The 21,980-nt window shown below is 41.2% G+C and overlaps 2 protein-coding genes across 3 annotated transcripts; one reads left to right on the top strand and one right to left on the bottom strand.

Moving 5' to 3' along the window:
* The first annotated feature begins 912 nt into the window (after positions 1 to 912).
* On the top strand, positions 913 to 12,141 carry cax1 (cation/H+ exchanger protein 1). Of its 2 annotated transcripts, none has more exons than XM_049566657.1 (20): positions 913 to 1,077; positions 3,370 to 3,546; positions 3,711 to 3,838; positions 3,991 to 4,099; positions 4,211 to 4,327; positions 4,420 to 4,481; positions 4,604 to 4,792; positions 4,872 to 5,057; positions 6,607 to 6,706; positions 7,070 to 7,211; positions 7,363 to 7,546; positions 8,594 to 8,693; positions 8,793 to 8,911; positions 9,062 to 9,099; positions 9,201 to 9,328; positions 9,722 to 9,855; positions 11,185 to 11,279; positions 11,576 to 11,654; positions 11,740 to 11,848; positions 12,028 to 12,141. In XM_049566657.1, exons 1-20 carry the CDS (start codon positions 1,002 to 1,004, stop codon positions 12,111 to 12,113), a joined length of 2,358 nt encoding a protein of 785 aa, XP_049422614.1. In that variant the 5' UTR covers positions 913 to 1,001; the 3' UTR covers positions 12,114 to 12,141. The 2 variants fall into 2 exon arrangements, with proteins under 2 accessions (XP_049422614.1, XP_049422613.1); XM_049566656.1 differs by having other exon boundaries at positions 9,201 to 9,451.
* A 2,153-nt stretch (positions 12,142 to 14,294) lies between these two features.
* On the bottom strand, positions 14,295 to 19,756 carry klhdc10 (kelch domain containing 10). Its single transcript, XM_049567164.1, has 9 exons — positions 19,510 to 19,756; positions 17,466 to 17,687; positions 17,199 to 17,353; positions 16,873 to 17,021; positions 16,623 to 16,707; positions 16,427 to 16,493; positions 16,298 to 16,345; positions 15,935 to 16,074; positions 14,295 to 14,794 (listed from the first exon to the last, which is right to left on the bottom strand). Exons 1-9 carry the CDS (start codon positions 19,598 to 19,600, stop codon positions 14,585 to 14,587), a joined length of 1,167 nt encoding a protein of 388 aa, XP_049423121.1. The 5' UTR covers positions 19,601 to 19,756; the 3' UTR covers positions 14,295 to 14,584.
* Positions 19,757 to 21,980: the final 2,224 nt, after the last annotated feature.

The raw sequence follows: 21,980 nt of genomic DNA, 5'->3' as shown, positions 1-21,980 counted from the left end.
ATATAGGCCTGTTGAGTGATTTAAGCAAATAATAGCCCAGGCTACTAATCGAAGTTTTACAGTAATATTCTTATTAATTCAGGAAAAACAGCATTTTTTTTTAATTGAATGCGTATTGTTCCATACTTACCACTGTTCTGAAAGCATTGACAGTACACTATGTTCATGTTTTGCCTGTGTTTTCAATAACAGAATGCAATGCACTGATATTAAATAAATGGAGTCACACTGGATTTTTTTTAATCACACTTTGCATGTAAATAAGATACCAGACTGCAAAAAAGAAACTTGGCTTTTTTAAATAAATAAATAAATAAATAAATAAAAGATTGGTGCAATGGGAGGATCCCCCAGAACCACACACAGAAGTCCAAGGTAATTGTTTGTATTTTAGTTATTAAATGTTTTTATTAATAACTAGCACCTGGCCTCCTGTCATTTTGCAAAAATGGCTCCCTGGGCGGGACAAGTTGAGTATCCCTGCACTAAACACATGCACCTCTGCAGGGTATTTTTTCTGTGAAGTTTTCTAATAATTCTGATTGAATAATGTTGGTAATAGAGAAAAACAGAGCCTATTTAATTTTCAAGTGAATGTGTGAAGCTACCCTACCTACCACACTAATGCATTCCTGTTGGCAGTGTCACATTGCCACTGTCTCTCCTGCCTCTACCACTGGGGGCACTAAAGTTGCAGATTTTAAAATCCAGCGCACACCGATTTTAAAGATAAAAAACAAACACATAACTAAATATCTAAATGGATGATCTATATAAAGAAAGAAAGGTAGATAGAAAACATGCTGGACAAAAATGAGACCATAGGAATAGATAAAAGGATTAAAAAAAAAAAAAAAACCTCCTGCAGTCCTCCCTGCCCCTCCATCCCCCACTCCGCCCCTTTGGCAGGCAGGCTTGATAAAGACGTGTTGAACCCTCGACGCACATGGGTCATACAGGAGCGAAGGGTGGGGGATAAACAGACAAAATAAGCAGACAAAATGTCCCACAAAAAGTCCTCACTGATGCCAGGAGATGTGGAGAACCTGCGGAGAAGATCCACGCCTGATTCAGCAGGTGAGACCTAATTACTTTTGAACTTTTGACCTCCATTTTACAAACACACAGCGTTTGTCCTTTCATTACTCCCTGCTATCATCAGCTGTCTTTGCGTTTTTTGTTTATTTCTTTGCCTTTTTATACTTTTATTTTTGGTCGGAGACGCGTTCATTAAAGTCACCTGTGCTGCCAAACTGTCCTCCAATCTAAGCCTGAGAGAGTTAAAGACACTTCCTTTGACTGTCAGACTCCACTGTGGATTCCTAGAGGAGTTGTTTGAAAGTCATAAGCTGCTAAACGTCACTGGGGTCACTTTTGATCCACCTTTATGCTTGTGATGATCACAGCTTTGCTTAGCCATCATTTGACAACAAGGATGAGCAACCACTGACTAATTTTTATTCCTCAGCCTAAAGACAATTCTGTCATCTTCCTACAGTTTATGGCTGTTTTCATGAAATTGTCAGCTCACTGCCAATGAAGTTAATTATGAGACATGGGGAGTGACAGTGAGGAAGAGAGCAGAACATTATAAGCAGATGGATTATATACTGTGCAACCAGCATGCTTCTGTTTTTAATTACAAAGCACAGCACAACCCGCTGAGTTTTCTTATTTCTATGTGCTGCAATGCATTTATAATGTGATCAGTTGTGGCAGACAGCCGTTGACGGAGTGGACATTCTGCATGACTCTCAGGAGGTTTTTGTTAGTCACACTCCTTTCCATGGCCCCAGGGGCGTTGGTCCTGCATGTCAACCTCCACACCTCTAATGCAGTGATACCCCTCAGGAAGGTGACTTTGTGTGTGGATGTATCATTCAATAACTACATCATCTCTTGTCTTAATTGAGCAGTACTTGCTGTGCAACAGGCACAAAAAAAAAAAAAAAAAAAAAAAAAAAATATATATATATATATATATATATATATATATATATATATATATATATATCTCAAAGCACGCCAAAGCATTGGTCAATGTTTTTGACTCACCTAGTTAACATCTAACTTCCTTCCCTCTCCTCCTTAATAACTGAGATTATACATTCCTCCCTTACCTCTAGTCTGGTGCCCACATCTCTCAGAACTGCTACTGTAACCCCAGTACTAAAGAAACCATGGTGCAGATCCCAACAACCTGAGAAATTTCAGACAAATTTCAACTGTACCGTTTCACTCTAAAACTCTTGAAAGATCAGTTGCAGCTCAGGTTCACACTCAGCCTAGTCACGACAATCTGTTGGAACAATTTACATCCGGTTTTCACTCCTTTCACAGTACAGAGACAGCCTTGGTAAAAGTCACTAATGATCTCTTAATGGCTGCTGACTTTGGGCTTTTAAATATTCTCGCTCTTCTTGATCTAAGTGCAGCCTTTGACGCCATTTCACATAACATTCTTCTAGAGAGACAAGCTACCATTGGTATCACTGGCACCGCTCTCGACTGGTTTAAATCGTATCTCGCTGGCCGCACTCATTTTGTTCAAAATGAAAAATTCCCAATCCAGCTTTTTTTTCCCCAGTTGCTAGTGGTGTTCCTCAGGGTTCTGTCCTGGGCCCCCTTTTATTTATTATCTATCTTTAACCTCTTGGCCATATCTGCAGAAAATTTGGCATTCAATTGCACTGCTACGCTGATGGCACCCAGCTCTATCTGGCAACCATGCCTACTTCTACTCCCTGCATACTTAGATCTACGAAATGTTAATCGTCTTTGCCTGTCACTCACACCTCAGAGCGCTGCCATCATCATTCATTCTTTGGTTACATCCCTATTGATTATTGCAATTATGTCCTCTATGGTCTCCCTCTCAAGTGTCTTTGTAAACTCCAGTTGGTCCAGAATTCAGCTGCATATATTACCAGAACCCCTTCCACAGACCATATCACTCCTGTTCTTCAACAACCTCACTGGCTTACTGCTAAATATCGCATTGATTTCAAGATTGTGCTTCTCACCTTTTAAGACCCCTTCATAATCAAGCCCCTTCCTACCTGTCTGAACGCCTTCGTATCTACACACCCTCCCGTACTTTTAGATCCTACTTCTGCAATCCAACTCACATCTCCATCTCCACCCATTGACTACCATGGATTCTAGAGCCTTCAGCCGTTCTGTCCCCCGCCTCTGGAACTCTCCCCCACAACATTCACAATATTGACTCCCTTTCTACTTTCAAATCCCATTTGAAAGCACACCTTTTCAAGCTGGCATGTAAGGTCTGATTTAATGGAGACACACATAGACACGCACACATTTATTTATTTGTGTCATTTAAATCTATAACTCTGCTTCCTTATTCAGAGATCTCTGCAGATCCTGAACAGCATCCCCGGTTTCCACGGCGACAGTCTCAAAATGATTGGCTCTGCGTTGGCCCCCAGCATCCAGAGCTAGGCGCAGCGGAGACGCCCTCCCCAGATGCTTCTGCCCGCCACTTCTGCCACTACACACCGAAATGTTTCCTCACCGTCCACAGAGGTGAATGAGCTGCTGTTGATTCCACAAAAATTATTGTTGTCGTAAATTATTTTGACAGAAAAGTCAACTGAGAGGAGGAGAGCGTGGATCACTGCTGTTTTGGCGGGTAAAATTTCTTTGTCTTGCTATGTGGAAGAGTTTTCTCACTGTTGTGATCTGCGCAGGAGGACAAGGAACCACCCGATCTACTCCGTCCCGCTGCGGAGACGAGGGTTGGCATGAAGGCACCACTAAGACCACAATCAGAGCTGAGAATGAGGTGGAGGCACACAGGGAGGCCAACAACTACAAGGTGGGTCATGACTGTGTTAATGTGGAGTTGAACTAAGTTTGAATCTCATACATGTGGGATATACAAGACTGTTCAGACGTTTTTTGTTTTGTGTGACATACTTTTGATCCAAAATTACATTATTTTTTGTTTTTGTTTTTTGTTTTTGTCAGTTTGGCTTCAGGAAGTGGAAGGGCAATGTTACAGAGAAGCCCATTGAGGACAGATCAGACATCATCAAAGAGCTACACTCTGATCTTAGCATTGTCAAGCCTCAAGAAGGTCTTCTTTTCTTTCTTTGCACTTGAATTCTGTCGAGCAGGATCTACATTTTCACGCAGATAAATATGGTTATGGTAAAGCAATAACCTGTTGTTGTGTCCTCTCTTTCAGGCTCAGCACCCACCTTTGGGAACATAGTTTATGTGTTTTTATTTGGATGGTGGATATCTTTAATGTATTTCCTCATTTGTCCTGTAATGTTTCTAACAATCGTCGGTGCCCCTTATGGTATGTGTCCTATGAACCAGCTGCTTCACTCAGAGTATCGTAGTATCCCCCAAAATGTGGACTATCATTTTATTGTATTTATCTTTTTTTAGGAAAACTTTGTTTAAAGATGGGGTGGTACTTTATTTGGCCATTTGGGAAGTCAATAGAAAAGGTAATGTGATATATGCAGTGTCCTTACTTTTCTGGTTGTTGTTCATGGGATTCCAGTATTAAAGTACCATTGCAAAAGTAGCCAAAATTAATTATTCACCATATTCTGTTGTCTTTTTCCAGGCTGGTGATGTAGTTAAGAGATCCATTGCAAAGCCTCCGAAGTGCGAGGTCATTCCTGAAGAGAGCGACGCTGAAGACAGCAAGAACCATGTCAGGGACAAGGACTCTGCGCCTCTTCTGATGTCTTCCCCAATTCCTGTTGAGATACCTGTCCCAGAGCCACCAGCTAGAAAATCTTCAACTCACTGGGTAATAAAGTTAGTCACGATAATCACCTTGGTGCAATGAACATTTAGTAATATTTAGATTATTCTGTCCTTCTCTGCAGTGTCGCATCAGCACATATGTTTGGTTAGTGCTGGGTTACCCTGTCCTGGCTGTGGTCCACTCCCTGGCCTGTGTGCTGTCCTGGCTGCTGGTCTTCTCTATACCTGTAGCCAAGATGAACGCTCGCACACTAACCATTGTTCTTCTCATGGCACCAGAAGACATTCATATTCACCGACTGGAAAAGGTACGCGGTCATTTTAAATAATAATAGTAATAATAATAATTTTAATTATATGGCACTTTTCAGTGCTTTAACAAAGCCAAAAAACAAGATAAATTACCAGATAAATAATAAATTAAAGAAGCTTTGATACAGTAATCATGAAAAGCGAGGTAGGAGTTATTAAAACACAGTAAAACAAGTGAAAGTAAAGCCAAAGAACAGCCAATCCAAGAGAAAGCAATTCTAAAACGTGCGTTTTAAAGACAGACTAGAAATAATAAACAGCTCAAGCCTGCCTGATCTCCTCCAGCGTGTCGTTCCAGAGTCATGGGGCTGTGACTCCTAAGGCTCGCTGTCCTCTGGGGTCTCATTTATAAACATAGCAAATGCACAAAACAACTTGATGGGGGAAACTTTGACCCATGCTTAGGAACATTTTGGAGACGGGAAACTGGCAACGTCGACAGTGAGCTGGAAGCCTGATTGTAGAAATTGTTGAATATTTTTTGGCACGAGCCATTTTTGGCTTTTTGTACATACATTTAAGTATGGATCCTACGCATAGTTTTATAAATGAGACCCCTGGTTTTTAGCCTTGAACTAGGAATTACTTAAGTCAAGCAGTCCGGTTCAGTTAATTCAGTCCAGTACACATTGGAGCAATTATTTTTCCGTTTCCATTGTGAAAAGTTGTGGATGGCTCCAATAGAACCGCTCCTTACGGTCCCCATTTTTTGTCACCCCTCTGTTGAGGTACCTACCACACTGATCCCAAAAGGTGGAGCTAGAAAAACCGCAGTCCATAAATTGGTCAATAAAGAACCGTTTAAGGTACTATACTGAAAGTTTCTGGTAGAAACGCAGCACAGCAGACCTCTGCTGGACGAATTCAGGCAGTCTTCAGGCTCATAAATCTGTTAGAAAGTCAGTGAGTTATGTCTACTTTGTCAAGTAATGATAACACAATTTAAAAATCAATTATAAAACACACAGGAAACTAGAGTGAAATGTCAGCGGTTAGTTTAGAGAACGATGTCAAGGCCAGGAATGTGTGCAGTATTTTTTTCCTTTGCTGTCCTGGTCATGCTTGTCAGAACACCAAGCACAAGGTTTTTATAGCCTCCTCATTCGCTATGGTAACATGTAACTGAAGTGCTACGCATGTTAATTTGAATGGTGGCATAAACTGTTGCAGTGGCCAATCTGATTAGTTCATCCAAATCACAAAGAACATAGTTCACACTTGGCCCTAAGGGGCATGTAACATGTGCTGTGAAAAGATTTATTTGCAAATGTTATCGACTGTTTTCATTGGGAACTGACTTCAATAGTGGTAGCTCCGTGAACACTGACAATGACATTGACATTGTAATTTATCCAGATTAACCAGGATGTTCTTTTTGGAAAGACGTGTCGCTGATAAGTTTTTCAAATCTAAATACCACTAGAAGAAAGCAGTTTTTTTGCCTCTGTGTGCAAACTGGCCCTTCAAAACCTTAATTATTAATTGACTGTTTACATCTAATAATTAATTTGCAACTTGAGGTGTGTTTAATGTTCTCTTTTGCAGACATCTGTGTGTGAGACCAGAGTCATCTTATGCTGTTATCAAGCTTTCAATGTGTATTTCTACAAATACACTGTCCAGGGAATCAGCATTTTCGCTCTCAGTATCCTTTTTTCGGTCGATTGAGTAAGGGGCTTGTAAGACACTAGTTATGGCACCATTAGATTGTATTTTGATATACTGGTCTCTTGTGTACTCAAAATAAAAAAGGGTTATGGTGGAGTTGTCTGTGTAACCAGTGTGTCCAATTACAAGCAAGAGACAGGCAAACCTGAATTGTATTCTCTGTCATTTCTGGTTTTAAAAACAAAGTACAAGCTAAGAGTTTATGCAGCTATCCGTCCTTTTAGAGTAATATGTATTTGCTATCCCCAGTCAATCTGGACTTTTAAAAACGTTGCATTGTGTTCTACAGATGTACTGGTCTGTCAACCATTTGTTCTCCTTAAGTCTATGTTCCCTGCAGACCTGCTTCCCCTGGTATTAATCGCTCTCATTATCGGCTATACTGACCAGGAACACAGTTTCTGCAGCGCAGAGACCAAGTTTGCCACAGCCATCGCTTCCATTATTCCTCTGTCTTACTACATTGGCATGGGTATAGCCAGGTAAGAGGTTTTCACATTTGCCTCAGTCCGATAGATGAATGTGAATGAAAGGAGAAAGTTCAGACTTCGGGTGTGATTTCTCCTTTTGAATTCTGATTTACAATAATATATTGAATGGTTGGTTTATCAGTAACTGTGTGTATCACCACAGTCTTTCTGCACAGAGTAACTTTGCAGTGGGAGCTGTGGTAAACGCAACGTTTGGCTCCATCACAGAGATGACGTTCTACATCACAGCCCTGCTGCGGGGACACAGTGCTGCCAGCAAATGTTATGAAGAGGTTGTCAAAGCAGCGCTCACTGGGACCTTGCTCGGATGTATCCTGTTCATACCGGTGAGCACTTGAGAAGAACAAATGAACATGTGTACATATCAGTTAAAGGGGCGGTGTGTACGATTTAGTGGCATCTAGTGGTGAGGCTGCAGAATGTAAGCAGAGCTGCTGCTGCCACTTTATGAGGTACACCTGTTTAACTGCTCATTTACACAGATGGCTAATCAGCCAATCACGTGGCAGCAACTCAACGCATTTGGGCATGTAGACATGGACAAGACGACCTGCTGAAGTTAAAACTGATGATCAGAATGGGGAAGAAAGGGGATTTAAGTGACTGGCATGGTTGTTGGTGTCAGAAACTGCTGATCTACTGGGATTTTCACACACAACCATCTCTAAGGCATCTGAGGCTACAGTTCACACAGGCTAACCAGAACTGGACAATAGAAGATTGGAAAAACATTGCCTGGTCTGATGAGTCTGGATTTCTGCTGCCACATTCAGATGGTAGGGTCAGAATTTGGCGTCATGGATCCATCCTGCCTTGTATCAACGGTTCAGGCTGCTGGTGGTGTAATGGTGTGGGGGATATTTTCTTGGCACACTTTGGGCCCCTTAGTACCAACTGAGCATGGTTTAAACACCACAGCCTACCTGAGTATTGTTGCTGTCCGTGTCCATCCCTTTATGACCACAGTGTACCCATCTTCTGATGGCTACTTCCAGCAGGATAACGCACCATGTCACAAAGCTCAAATCATCTCAAACTGGTTTCTTGAACATGACATTGAGTTCACTGTACTCCACTGGCCTCCACAGTCACCAGATCTCAATCCAATAGAGCAACTTTGGGATGTGGTGGAACGGGAGATTCACATCATGGATGTGCAGCCGACAAATCTGCAGCAACTGTGTGATGTCATCATGTCAATATGGACCAAAATCTTCGAGGAATGTTTCCAGCGCCTTGTTGAATCTATGACACCAAGAATCAAGGCAGATCCCCCTAATACACACTGCTCCTTTAACATGTAGCATTCTGATCCTCCTTGTATAATTATGAACCTCTTGCTTGCTGCCTGTGTGTGTTTGTGGCCTGCACAGGGTATCTGTATGATCATCGGGGGCATTAGACACAGGGAGCAGAGATTTAACAGCCGTTCAGCCGGAGTGAGCTCGGCTTTGCTTTTCATATCCGTAGGAGGTATGTATGGCAGCTACACCTATAACTCATTTTTAAACCACATGTCCTCCACTAATAGATTCATAAAACTTAACCATCATGTTGTGATATTGTCCCGAGGTGTGTTCGCTCCGACCCTCTTCTCAAAGACCTTTGGTAATCTGGTGTGTGAAAGCTGCACCAATATTCCAGGCAATGGCAGCGTTCCCTTCATCTGCAAGGACTGTCACTACGACACGGTGAGCAACTTCACAGCAGCAGTGTGATTAATGTTTGCAGGGCATCATTGACCTGATGTTTGTATCAGCACACACACGCCTAGCATGAAGATTAAATCTTTATCGGTCTCCATGGCTTAATTTCCACCTCCATTTTGTTGTTTTTTACAGAGTCAAGCTGACCCACAGTTGATCCTGTCCCAGATTGAGTAAGTTCAGGTGCAGAAATTGCAGCAGTTTTCCAAAGCATTTAACTCAACAGTGTTTAGCTATTTATTAAATTAAAAAAAAAAAAAAAAATGTTTTCCAGGCCCCTGGTGTACACAATTTCTGTGCTGCTGCCTGCTGCATACCTGATCGGCCTCATCTTCACACTGAAAACCCACTCCCACATCTATGACATCCATATCAGTGATGGTCAAGGGGGGCATGCACATGGTCAGTACGCACAAGAGGGTACCAGCAGCTATCACCCCACTGGTGAGGTCACCACTGGCCATCCCCTTGGAGCAAACACGTGTATCAATACCAGCATTTTTTCCACCAGCCATGTTGGAACAGGTGTGTGTGTGTGGGTGTGCATGTAGTGTTCTGTCTCTGTGGTGATGGCGCATGACATTTTGAAGCACTAATTGTTGCCTGCTATATTTGTGCATGTAAGGGAAGTTGTGCCTGTGCATGCCAAAACTATAAAGCACGAAATACTGAAGAAAGTTCAGACTTCCGAACTGGACTGGATGGATGTGGAAGGGGAGAAAAGCGTCGTGCAACAGTGAGGAAAGTCATAAATATTAAACGTCACTCAGGTAATAGTGTGTATTTCACCCACAGGTCATCATGTAGTGCACTGGTCCAGGTGGAGGGCTCTTGCAGTGCTGATTGTGGCCACAGTGTTGATGGCCTGCTGCGCTGACCTCAGCACGGAGAACATCGAGCCCATGCTGACCCATTCCTCCGTCTCCCAGGTATTCAAAATGCTTTCTTTTTAAAAAGGGAAGGAAAACGTCACTTCGATTCATTGGTCCTTGTTCTAGAAGATGATGCAAACCTTCAATTCAAGCTAAAAGTCACAAGCTAGGTAAACTTTTGAATGATTAAATCCAACTTGCTGTTTGCAAAAAGAGCGTTAAAGAAGGAATTACAGTTTTTTGCTATCACTAACATCATTTTGTCCTGTCTGTAGTCATTTTTTCAAAACACAGAATATGCAGTCAATAAGTGTTTCTAAAATGCTTAAAATTTCTTCACATACAAGCAAACCCAACACTGAAATTATAGATTTTTCTTGTCTAATTTACAAATGCTGGCACACAGAATGTCAAAAATGAAAACTATCATTTAAAACCGTATAGTTTTGAATGTGTAGACATAGTGAAAAGCCTCTACTCATGCAACAACAGCAGCTTAAAGGCTATATTGAAATGGCTGACGAGCATTTTTGAATCAACAGATCATTGAAACATTGAGAAATAGCTGATTTAATTTGTGTAAAATAGACCAAAACTGACAGCTGATTCCTCAATTAGAGGCATAGGCAGGTGTTTAAGTTAATTACATGGACATATACAGTAAAAAGGGGACTTTTGGATTGATAAATAAACTGGTCTGCATTAAAAAACTGGAATGATTTAAAAAAAATAAAATAAAATAAAACTATGGATTTCACATTGTCTATTGCAGTGGTTCCCAACTGATCCAGCCACAGTGTCCACGTTTCAAGGTGGTTACAGTTTATTATATTCAGACTCATACTTGCATTTGGCCATGTTTTCTAACTAGTTTGCCTTCTCTGTTAAGTAGCTGTCCATCAGTCACTTACTCTACAGCAGGACACGGCACTTCAAAATAAAAGCTCTGTGCCGGAAATTCTCTGTATTTAAAAATAAAGTGTGTTTTTTACAAATATGACATGTTTGCGAGTCACTTGCGGTCCATTCAGAATGGACCACAACCCACCAGTTGGGAACCACTGGTATTCTTCTTGTAATGCCATCAGATGTTCGTAATTTGAAAGTCCTCATGCTGTGATTGACTATATGTTCCTCTTGGACAGAAAAGGTGTGCTAGAGTTTTGTTTTGTTTTTTTAAAAAGGATTTGATATAGCGTATGGTTACTGTGTTTTCAGTTAGTGTATGTAGAGAGTTGCATTATGAAATATGGAGTTGGTATTAATTAAGAGAGTACTTGCTGGGTAATCGTGTGATTTAGGTGTGTTGTTGTGTTAAGAGTTTAAGTATAGGAAAATGCTTGTTAGCAATTGAAAAAAAATCTGTAATTGTCTACCTCGATGCAGTACTTCATCGGTGTCACAGTGATGGCCATGGTGCCAGAGCTTCCTGAGATTGTCAACGGGATCCAGTTTGCAGTGCAGAACAACATCAGCCTGAGGTACGACAACACTAATGTTGTTTAATTTTATTAGTTGTTATAATCTGTTGTACATCTTTATAAAGCTTTAAATGACCTCGCCCCTCCATACAGCATTATTAATCTAATGTTAATTATCTATCATTTTTATGTTCCAGCTTGATCACTAAGGTCCTCCACTGCTTTACTTTTAAATGCTCCTCACATGTCCTATTTAAGTACTTTACCAGGCCGTACACAATATTTAATGTGTAGATAATAAAAATGTGTGATAGGTCAATATCTAATTTGTCATTTTCACTCATTTTTGTCTCCAGCCTTGAAGTGGGCAGCTGCATCGCAGTGCAGGTCTGCATGATTCAGATTCCCCTGCTCATACTCTTCAATGCCTTCTATGTAAGTGCCCAGTTTTTGCAATGAATAATTTCTTTACATGATGCAGTTGTTTCAGTCATGACATAGCAAACTCTTTTCCCACCAGGATGTTGGATTTGTGCTTGTGTTCAGTGATATTCATCTCTGGGCCAGCATCTTCAGTGTCATTCTGGTCAACTACATTTTCATGGATGGAAAATGTGACTACTTTCAAGGTAAGTCAGACCTACAGAATAGTTTAGTATAGGAACATTCCATTCATTCATTCATTTATTACATTTTCAGTTGGGTTAAGTGCAAAGTTTATCATATTTTCAGGATTTTTTCTTTAATTTTTGTTCAAGTTGAAGCCTGGAACAACGCACAGATTATAATCAACTCTGTTTGTTTGCAGGCACTGCTCTAGTGGTGGTCTACCTCATCCTTTTGGCCCTTTACTTCTTCGCTCCTTCTCCGCGCTCTTGTCGATCACCTTCCTAAGAAAAATCCAAAGGCCACTATAATTTAATTTTACTTAGGTGATGTGGGCTTAGTGGCACAAAATATGGAAAAAGATTTCGATTGAAATTTTACAGATCTAAGTGAATAGCTGTCCGCTTTTTGTAAGTATGTGTTACTGAAATTGTGTTGTTTGTGTTGCATTTAAATGTAAATTTGTGCTATTCATTTCTGGTTATGATATATCCCAATAAATGCATAAACTTATAAAACACCTGTGAAATAAGACCTCTTTTCAATCAGTGTTTGACTACCTACATAGTCAGAAAACTCCTTTAAAAAATGTCGGCTACATTTTGGTACCTTGGCTTTGTGCCAGCAAGCAAAGAGAACGGGGGGAACAGAGAGCTATTTACAGAACACCTTTATTCACAGTACTCCAGCACAACATTCACACAAGCCTACTGTACAACATTTTAGTGGTCACCTTTTAAAACTATGTCCCAAAGAAAAGGTCTGATGATAAGCAGGAAATGACATCATGCACAAAGTAGTTTGTTATTCAGAACAGAAAGACAAACAAAAGGGGCAAGGTAAAGAAGTGCAGTAATCACTTAATCACTTTTCTCAGGTTGCAACCGTATTTGGCATCTTTTAAAATCATTCATTAAACATTAAAACTGTATTGAACACCTTAACTTGACACGCTGAAGAAGTGCTTTTAGGGTTGATACCCAAAAGGTCCAATATGCTGCATCCTGTCCTTAAGTCAATCAATCAATTTTATTTATAAAGCCCAATATCACAAATCACAATTTGCCTCACAGGGCTTTACAGCATACAACATCCCTCTGTCCTTAGGACCCTCACAGCGGAGTGAAATCTAAGTCTGCGAAGTCTACTGTTTGGCTGTCAACAGGACGAGAACACAAAGCTCCTGCATCCTTGAAACGGGATACAAAATTTTGCCACCGACATGTTGAGTGATTGAACGTAACAGCTTGCTGAAAATGGTTTAAAACGTTCACTTACTTGAAAACACAATTTTCAACACACACCCTTTTGTCTAAACATGCAACGATCTTACCACTGCCTATATTTGTGAAATTTCAGCCTCGTTAAAAGTTTGGAAAAAAAGGCACTGCAGTATTAACAGATGTCTGTGTAAGCCTGCTACTGAAGCAACTCCCTGTGCAAAAACACTTTGGGTCATCCACAGAGAGGGAGTGAAAGTCTGAACAGAGATAAGTCTTTATTCGAATAAAAGCATTTTTTTTTAAAGTCAATTTCAAAGAGCACCAAATTCACAGTGACGTGTTGCGTTGTTTGGTTTACAAATGAGAGCTGCAGACGGTTTTCCAGAATCGGCTTTAACAGAATGCATAATGGAAAATACAGGAAATACAAGGGCTTGGACACTGGCAAACCCAGTGCTGAACCTTTTTTTTGCACCCTAATGAAGAGCATACAGTGTTTCTACATGTTTTAGCTAACTTAACACAAGTAACACACTACTTAAACTTTAAAAATGTTTTTCCTTCCCTCCAGGCAGACACTGGTTCCTGTTTATATTGTATAAAAACAACTTAGAATTTAAGATCCTTCAAAGTAACCACCTTGTCTGCTTTTATTTATGTCAAAATTATGCAAGGATAACATTACTTCAACAATGAAAACACATGAAAATCAGAGTGACTGACAACTGGCAACTCTCAAGCTTCTGGGAGTTGATTTCCATACAATAGGGGGATAACTGAAATAAAAATGCTGCCTGGAAGGTCCTAAAAAAACATTTAACATGGGATTTAAATTAAGTGGGCTAAAATGTGCAAAAACACTGGCATGGCCGGTAATAAAACCACTGTCTGACCGATGATAGACTGCTAATAGGATCTGTTTAAAAAAAAAAAAAATATATCCACAAATATGCAAGACAAAGTGTGCAAACAGCAATATCAGGTGATGAGAATACCCCCTGAAAATCTGATTTAGTCCTTCAAATAAATACACATGCATTGTTCCTTTGCGCAGAATTCTTAAGTACTAGAGAAGGCAGATTTAAAAGAAACTGGGAGAGGACACGCTGTGAAAACATGTCATGGCAACATAAAGTATTTCCAGCTGTCACAGTTTGGAGGATGAGAAGCGGGAATTCATGTTTAGCTTGACACAAAGGCATCATGTAAGGAACTGTGGTAGCCAATGGGGTGGGTGGGAGAAGGGGGTGGGGGGGGGGGTAGTTGAGTAAAATCCATAAAACATTCTACATTTATTTTCTTTATCAATCAGTGAAACTGGCAGGGAAAAAATGGCAAACAAAAAGAAAAAGGCATCCCATTGTTTTTGGTTTTAAGGCGGGGCTACGTTAGGCAGGGGAGGGAGAGGGCGTTTTCCCGAGAATTTTGCTATGATTTTAATTCTGTGCTCTGTCAGACCTCATCTCCTCCCAGTCCAGCCCAGCCCGTCCCATCCATTCATTTGTCCGTCTGTCCATCCGTCCTCCACTGTGCGTCCTATTTCAAGCGTTCAATGAGTTCCTGTGTGAGGCCCAGGTTGAGCAGCTGCATGGTGGGGAGTGAAGTCAGGTGGGGAAAGGCCTTGAGGAGCTTCTCCCAGCATAGCTCCAGCAGGCTGGGCACAGCCAGCCAGATCTTAAACAGAGAGCCAGTCCTCTTGTTCTCATGGATGTTCACTACGCCACCGTGGATGTACATACAGCCAGCCTGGGGACGGAGTAAGGGGGAAGAGAGAAAGATATAGATTTCATATACAGTGTAGCGTTAAATACAGATGTAGACTGGGGCTTGACAACAGTTTTAAGCTTCCCCAGTTCCTCTAAAACTGCTGCAATTCCAATTCAATCCAATCCTTCAAAAATTTGGTTCAGAATTATCTGGGTGTCTTTTGTGATAAATAAGAGTTAATTTAAATGTTTTTTGTTTGATATTGACAGCGATTTGGGGGATTATTTTATGGGGACATTCTTTTTTTTAACTGTACTGAAAGGCTTAAAATGTGGTCTAATGTCTACTTTATTTTCTTTAACACTGCAGCAGCGAACCAATTCAAGAGCCAGATTTACATAAATGTATAAACTGGATACATCTGATTTTCTGGGTCAGTTATCCCAATCCTCATCAAAAGTTTTGAACCACACATACTGAAGATTTGATTCCCGACCAAAACCAAAACCGGATTATGTGATGTAATCAGATTTCAGAATCCTTGTTTTCTTTTGAACAACCCATTTTCAAGATTCTATCCGATTCAATCACCAAAATCTGATTAGATAAATTCTGACAACTGAGCCAATCTGCCATAATATTAAAACTACTGATGAGGTGAAGTAATTAACACTCATCATCTTATTACATTGCAGTGTTCTGCTGGGAAACCTTTAGTCCTGGCATTCATGTAGATGCCACTTGACACACTTCGCCCACCCAAACACTGTTGCAGACCAAGCACACCTCCTCATGGCAACAGCACTTCACGATGGCCTCCAATTTCCCCAGATCCCAATCTGATCAAGTATCAATGGGGCATGCTGGTACCTCAGAAGTACCCCAAATCCACGGCTGGGCCTCCTTGGATCAGACTTGGCTCTGACCTATTGAGGTACTGATACAGGAACTGTTAACTACTCCTATCGGGTAATGTTGTTGCCATGAAAGACGCTACTCGGTCTACAACGGTGGTGCACGTCAAGTGGCATCCATATCAATGCCAGGACCTATGGCTTCCCAGCAGAGTACTGCACTCTGACAAGATGATCAGTGTCTTTAACTTCACCTGTCAGTAGTTTTAATGTTTTGGCTGACCGGTGTGTATGCGTAGAATAAAAGGAATAGTGTTCTACTGACTGGGGTGACAGCAGCACAGTGGAAGTAGGCCGGCTCAGGCATCACTGCTGGTAATTTACTCCACTGGAAAGTCTGCAGGTTGATCTTCCACAGATCGGCTAATATCAACTCTCCATTGTAGCCTCCACAGATAAATACATCTACGACAGAGAAGAGTGAATAGTCAGATACTGTTCAAGTAGTTGCACATGCATTAGCTGGCAGGGAGTTACTTTCAAATCAAACTGAACATTAAACATATGAGGAAGTGATATTAAATGTCAGCAACACATTTATCTTTGAAACAGAATAACAGAAGTATGTTGGGGTTTTTTTTTTTTAATCAGGTGGTAGTGGTGCACAGCATTATTGAAAAGCTCTCACCATTTCGTATTTGTACACAGCTATGGCATCTCCTAGGAGCAGGATACCCTGTCAAAAGCAGACATTTTAGAGTGGTGTGACAAAAAAAAAAAAACAGGATTAGTAAAAAATGAGATGCAGGATACAGACCTATTTTGTCATGAGGTTTAGTTGTGATCTCCTCCCAGGAGTTGGTCTCCAGATTGTAGGCATGTATCTATATAAAAAGACACAATATTTACTGAGTCTACGTGAGCATTTGGTGCAGTGATGAAGATGGATTTGGCTCATGTACAAAACAAAACTGAAGCACAAAGCATAAAGTATCCTCTTAGTGATGTAGTACCTTGTCCAGAGGGTAAGATGTCCAGGAAGTTCCTCCTCCCAGAATGTAAATCCTCTGTCCGTCATGTGCTATTTCATGCCTGTACCTGTGACACACACACACACACACACACACACACACACACACACACACACACACACACACACACACACACACACACACACACACACACACACACACACGCGCGTCACGGAGTTTTATGACACTGAAAAGATCCCTGGCTTTGATCCTGTTGTGCATTCAGGCGTACCGTTCCTCAGGCAGGTCATCAGGAGGGTTGTTGGGTTTGAGGTGGATCCACTCCCTGGTGGTCAGGTCCAGCCTGTGCAAGTCTGTGCTGTAGATGTAACCCGTTGTCCCTCCAAACACGTACAGGAAGCCGTTTATAATAACCATTGCCTGAAGGAGGAAAGATATGAAGTAACAGCCTGGTAAGAAGCAGCTCTAATAAATGAGAATTTAAAATGCTGTAAATCTACTGGACTGACAGGATATTGTCTCTACAATGTTTAAAAGCCCTTAACTGAATTTGACCCAAAGAGCAGAAAAAAACGACAAGGTAATCTATGAGGTTACCTGTCCATAGATTCTGTTGGGCTTCTTCCCTCGACAGTTGAGCAGCGACCACCGCTTGTACTTCACATTACAGACATGTACGTCATTGCCATTATTTTCACCGAAGGGGATCCCGGTGCCGCCAAACACCAGGAGGTTGTTGCCATGCAAAACAGCTGAGAAACACAGCAACAAACTCAATTTTCATACACATTTTTTAAACAGAAAACTAGATTTTGTTTGATTCGTGTGATGTTAAGTACCAAAATGTTCAAAGCTATAGGATACCTGACATAGATGCCAGCTCCGTGGGCATATAGCCCTCTGTTCGAATCTGCTGCCAGCAGCCAGTGGCAAAGTGGTACCTCCAAAGCTCCCTGAACAGTGGATAGTCTTCATTCTCTGAGCCTCCTGACTCATCATAGTCAGGGTTGTACCCTCCAAACACATACAGATTAGTGTTGTCAGCAACGCAGCGATGCCCACTGCGGGCAGGGGGAGTACGATGACCTAGAGAGGGAGGAACAAATTGTCATAGGATGAGGAGAGGGAGAGCGTGTATTAACTTTTCATTCTTCCTTTTCACAGAATGCTCAAGGATATCGCAGCATGCCCTGACAGAAAGCAGGGAAACAATAAGCTGTAAAAACCAGTAGCACTTAAGCGACAGAAAAGTCCTCCTCATTATACTGTGTATTTGCGCGGTGTCGTGCAGTCCAAATTAAATGGCACTCTGACACTAAAGCTGTCAGAAAGAAGTGCATTCATATCATTCAGTGCTGTAGTTAAAATAATCAGCCAGTCACAGTATTATCTGGCTGCGAGGCTCACAGTTTTACCACATAAGGAAAACTATGCAAATAGCAGAGAATAAAACATCACCCTGTGAGACACCGAGATGTTTGGCCTGAGGGATCAGCACGTTCAATCTGCAGGCACATGATGACAGTATGCAGGGCCGAGGCCTACCTAAAACTCAACACCGACGTTTCAGGAGACCAGTGTATTTTTAATAATTGGGATTAGTAATGGAGATGGAGCGCAAGAATGTAGAGCAGCTGCATAATTTAACATCCACATGGATACACATTTAATGCCAGTAGCAACACAGTTTAGCAAGTTTTATATTATTGTCTCAACTCTGATAAAATCCTAGTAGATTATGATTGACCAGGTGCCTCTATCATTCCAATAAATGTTATATTTATGAGCAAAACCCTTCCAAATTAACAGCCAAATATGTTTTCAAAGAGCTGCACATGACTACATTCTTGAGTTTAATCTTACATTCAATTTTGACATGTGAGTCAGGCTCAAACATCTACCAACATGGCTGGAATATGAACACAAGAATGACTGCACAAATGCAAATTGTGGGGGGAAAGGGGTTGTTTCTTTACACCACATATATCATAGCCGACCAGTTATGTCTGAGCTGTAATGGAAACACTTTGAAAAACTTGCAGTAACATCTCACAGCAAGAGTTTGGGTCTTTAGAAGAACTGGCATCAAGTTTCTCTCTGCATGTGTTGCAAATGCCAGGTCACCTAATAAAATATGACACCATTTAAGGAAGTATCTAGTATGGTAACCAGTTAGGTCTCAGTCATCAAATATCTTTTACAGCTGCATGTCAATATCAGTCACAGCGACCTGAGCTGGACTGTGGATTATACATTACTGGGAGTGTAACTGGCCTGAGACTGTATCTGTGTGACACACAAAAAAAGACACCAGACCAGAACCAGGATCTCTAATGATGATGCACCACACGTTCACATCCACTACTAAATAGCCAAGTGGAGACATCAGAGTCAATCCTTCAGGCTTCTACATGTGATGGATCATCTTAAACTGTGTTAAATTATTATTGGTATCCAGTACACAGCCTTAAAATTAGCATTAAGGTGTTTGCAGGTCTGTAACAGAAAGACCTACTACTGAAACACCTAGTAGTCAATGGCTGTGTGTAACGTTAGCTATGAATTTACTAAATTGGCTGTGCAGCTGAACGACAGGGGTTTACAAAAGGTGCAACACTATGATAACCACTTTTTAATCACACTGTAACTGCTACCGTGTATTAATATGCATATGGTGGCTAAGATGCTATTTAAAGATAAACAGGTAGGATAGCAAAATGTTGCTAGCTTGTACGTTATGGTTAGCAATGTCGCCAGTGAGGACGACGTTTACATTCCTGGCATTCAGAAGTGGTATTGTGTGTGGAGCAGCTGGTTTCGGTCACACAGTGTTTATTTTAGTGGTTAAATGAGCCGACGTTAAGTTAAAACCCGTCGTTAGCATGTGCTGCTAATGTTGTTGACCGACCTGCTAACGTCTCCCCGTGCGGCGGCCTGTGTGTCAGTCTCTCGAATTTATTCAGCTGGTCAGGACTGCGAGCACCTTCAGCGTCCGACATCGTTTCTCCGTTACAATCCAGTCCTGAAGAACGTCACGTCAAATAAAAACAACATCTGCCAAGTGCCGATAAAACATTATAAATCATTACACATCTCAGTCAGTGAGAAGCCATTCACAATTTTTACCCCCCGGCCGTGAGACGCTCGGCCAATCAGAGGGCTCGTTATTAGGATGTGGCGTCATTAGAGATGGGCGGGACTGCGCGTGTCTGTCTCCACAACAACAACAGTTTTTTTTCCCCTCTCTGTCCAAGCCATGGTCCCATGGTCCATGTGCGGTCAAGCTGGAGTTGGATAGCCAACTTTTAACTATTTAATTTGTTTAATTATATTTAATAAAAATTAGATCGTTAAAAGGTATGTAATTATGTTTAACGTAATACCTTTAAACAATGTATTAAGGTATTTTGCCTAACAACATAATAGTGTCAGAATCAGCCTTAAAAACTAATATATTTGATCCTAATAATTCTACTTACTGTAAACTCATCTTCATTTCATTTAAACCCCCAGATTCTCAAGGACCTACCCTCAGTGTCTTTAAATGTTAGCTATGGCCTTGAATAATAGGCTATCATAAAAACTTTTTTAAATTATCTAAATGCATTTCAGAATAGGTTAGCCTTTCACAGACCAAGTACTACTCAATGCACCATGCCACACTGCAAAAACTGCTCAGGAATGGCCTGAGGAACGTGACAATGAGCTCAAGGTGTCTCACTGAGCATCTTGGGAAGTGCTGGTACCCCACCTCACAACTGACAGGTCTCAAATGATCCAATGCCAACGCCCTGGTGCCAGACACCACAGGACACCTTCAAGAGGTCCTGTGTCCATGCCTTGACACGTCAGAGACAAGTCTGATCCAAGGAGGCCCCACTGTGGATTGGGGGTACCTCTGGAATAACAGTACATCCCATGGATGCTCAATCAGATTTGGATCTGGTGACTGTGGAGGCCAGGTCGATGCCTTTAACTCTTCGTCATGTTCCTCAGACCAAGGGTGCTGAATGTGCTAGATCCGGCACTGTCCCTGATATTTGGTACCCCCTGCCTTCAGTCAACTTTTAGTCTGGTAGTTGCGCTCAAAGTGACTAAATAGTGGCCTCCACAGGACAAGTTCTCCTTTAAAGGTGGACTCAGGATGACATATAGGAGTGGTGGAATTTAACCAAGTACCTCGACTGGATTGCAGACTTGAAAACGTAGATAGCTGCAGGATTTGTCAGTCTATCAACAGCAGCAAATAAGACCGCGACTTTTATGCCAGACAAGTAAGACTGATTTGCATCTCTTAGTTCTAAATTCTAAACGCAAAATCTTTTTTTTTTTTTTTTTTTGTAAATGTGTAAATGTCAGCTTTTGAACACTCTTTTTTCTCATCTTACAACATGACATTCCTCCATGGTGTTTTTTTTTTTTTTTTTTTACTACCTTTACCTCAGTGAGGGCAATGACAACATTTGAAATTTTAGAGCTGATATTATCTACAAGTTCACTGGGTGAGACTCAAGTAGGGGCGGACATGGAAGAGGAAGCCTGAATTAATTTCTGATTTCCAACTGATTGAGAATGTGTGTGCACAGAGATTGTCATCTCAAAGAAAACACAAGCTTCTATGGATAGGTGAGGGCCACAGTAGGAGCTCCATTGCCAATATGAGTGCAGCTTTTTGGCATCTGTTAACATCACATGCAGTCCCCTTATCCCTGATCTCAGCTTGTTACAGATGTTCCTGAAGCAGGGAGATGGGAGGAGACTGATGAGTCAAACTTTTGGTGACCTTGCTGGCCTCATCAGTCACATCAGCCCAGGCAGGGAAGAGCTGTTCACTCATTCTGTCATCTGTGTTATTAGCAACGTTGGTGTTACAGTATGTGCTTGGTTGGGGTGAAGGCAGACGACATGGTCACGATCGGGTGACGAATTTAACGCCAGTTTTAATCTGTGCTTTCATTTGAGGAAGGGGAGAGTAAAGAAAAGAGGAATCGGGGGCTCTCTGTGCGTTACATTAATGCACATCTTGGACTCTTATCCCTGTACATTGTACATATTTACCATACAGTGAACTCTTACACATATTTTGTTCAATATTTTTGCACAAAACTGAACAGCTTTGTCATTCTAGTGTACGTATTTGTTATGTCATTTTATTTATAGTATCTTTCTCATATTGTATTGTAAATGTCCTGTTCTGTAATTACATTCTTGACCACTGCAGTACTTTGCTTTTCATTTTAATATCCACTTAATATGTTTATTGTATGCACCGAACACCAAATTCCTTGTAAGTAAAAACGTAGGCCCACTTGATATTAAATCTTACTTTGATTCTTAGACTGATCCATGAGCTGGCAATGAGGATGTAATGACACCACT

The sequence above is a fragment of the Epinephelus fuscoguttatus genome, linkage group LG22, assembly GCF_011397635.1.
Source record: "Epinephelus fuscoguttatus linkage group LG22, E.fuscoguttatus.final_Chr_v1".
Taxonomy (NCBI): Eukaryota; Metazoa; Chordata; class Actinopteri; order Perciformes; family Serranidae; genus Epinephelus; species Epinephelus fuscoguttatus.
Note: the sequence above shows the minus strand (reverse complement) of the source record. Positions and strands in the feature narration are given on the sequence as shown.

What these genes read in the sequence shown, in the direction of transcription:
- cax1 (XM_049566656.1), top strand. Translation starts at nt 1,002, where the DNA reads ATGTCCCACAAAAAGTCCTCACTGATGCCAGGAGATGTGGAGAACCTG. An exon ending in GGGAGGCCAACAACTACAAG is followed by an intron (nt 3,839 to 3,990) that starts GTGGGTCATGAC and finishes TGTTTTTGTCAG; the next exon opens with TTTGGCTTCAGGAAGTGGAA. An exon ending in AATCAGCATTTTCGCTCTCA is followed by an intron (nt 6,707 to 7,069) that starts GTATCCTTTTTT and finishes TGTTCCCTGCAG; the next exon opens with ACCTGCTTCCCCTGGTATTA.
- klhdc10 (XM_049567164.1), bottom strand. Translation starts at nt 19,600, where the DNA reads ATGTCGGACGCTGAAGGTGCTCGCAGTCCTGACCAGCTGAATAAATTC. An exon ending in TAAACCTCATGACAAAATAG is followed by an intron (nt 16,346 to 16,426) that starts GTCTGTATCCTG and finishes TGCTTTTGACAG; the next exon opens with GGTATCCTGCTCCTAGGAGA. An exon ending in CTGTGTACAAATACGAAATG is followed by an intron (nt 16,075 to 16,297) that starts GTGAGAGCTTTT and finishes TCTCTGTCGTAG; the next exon opens with ATGTATTTATCTGTGGAGGC.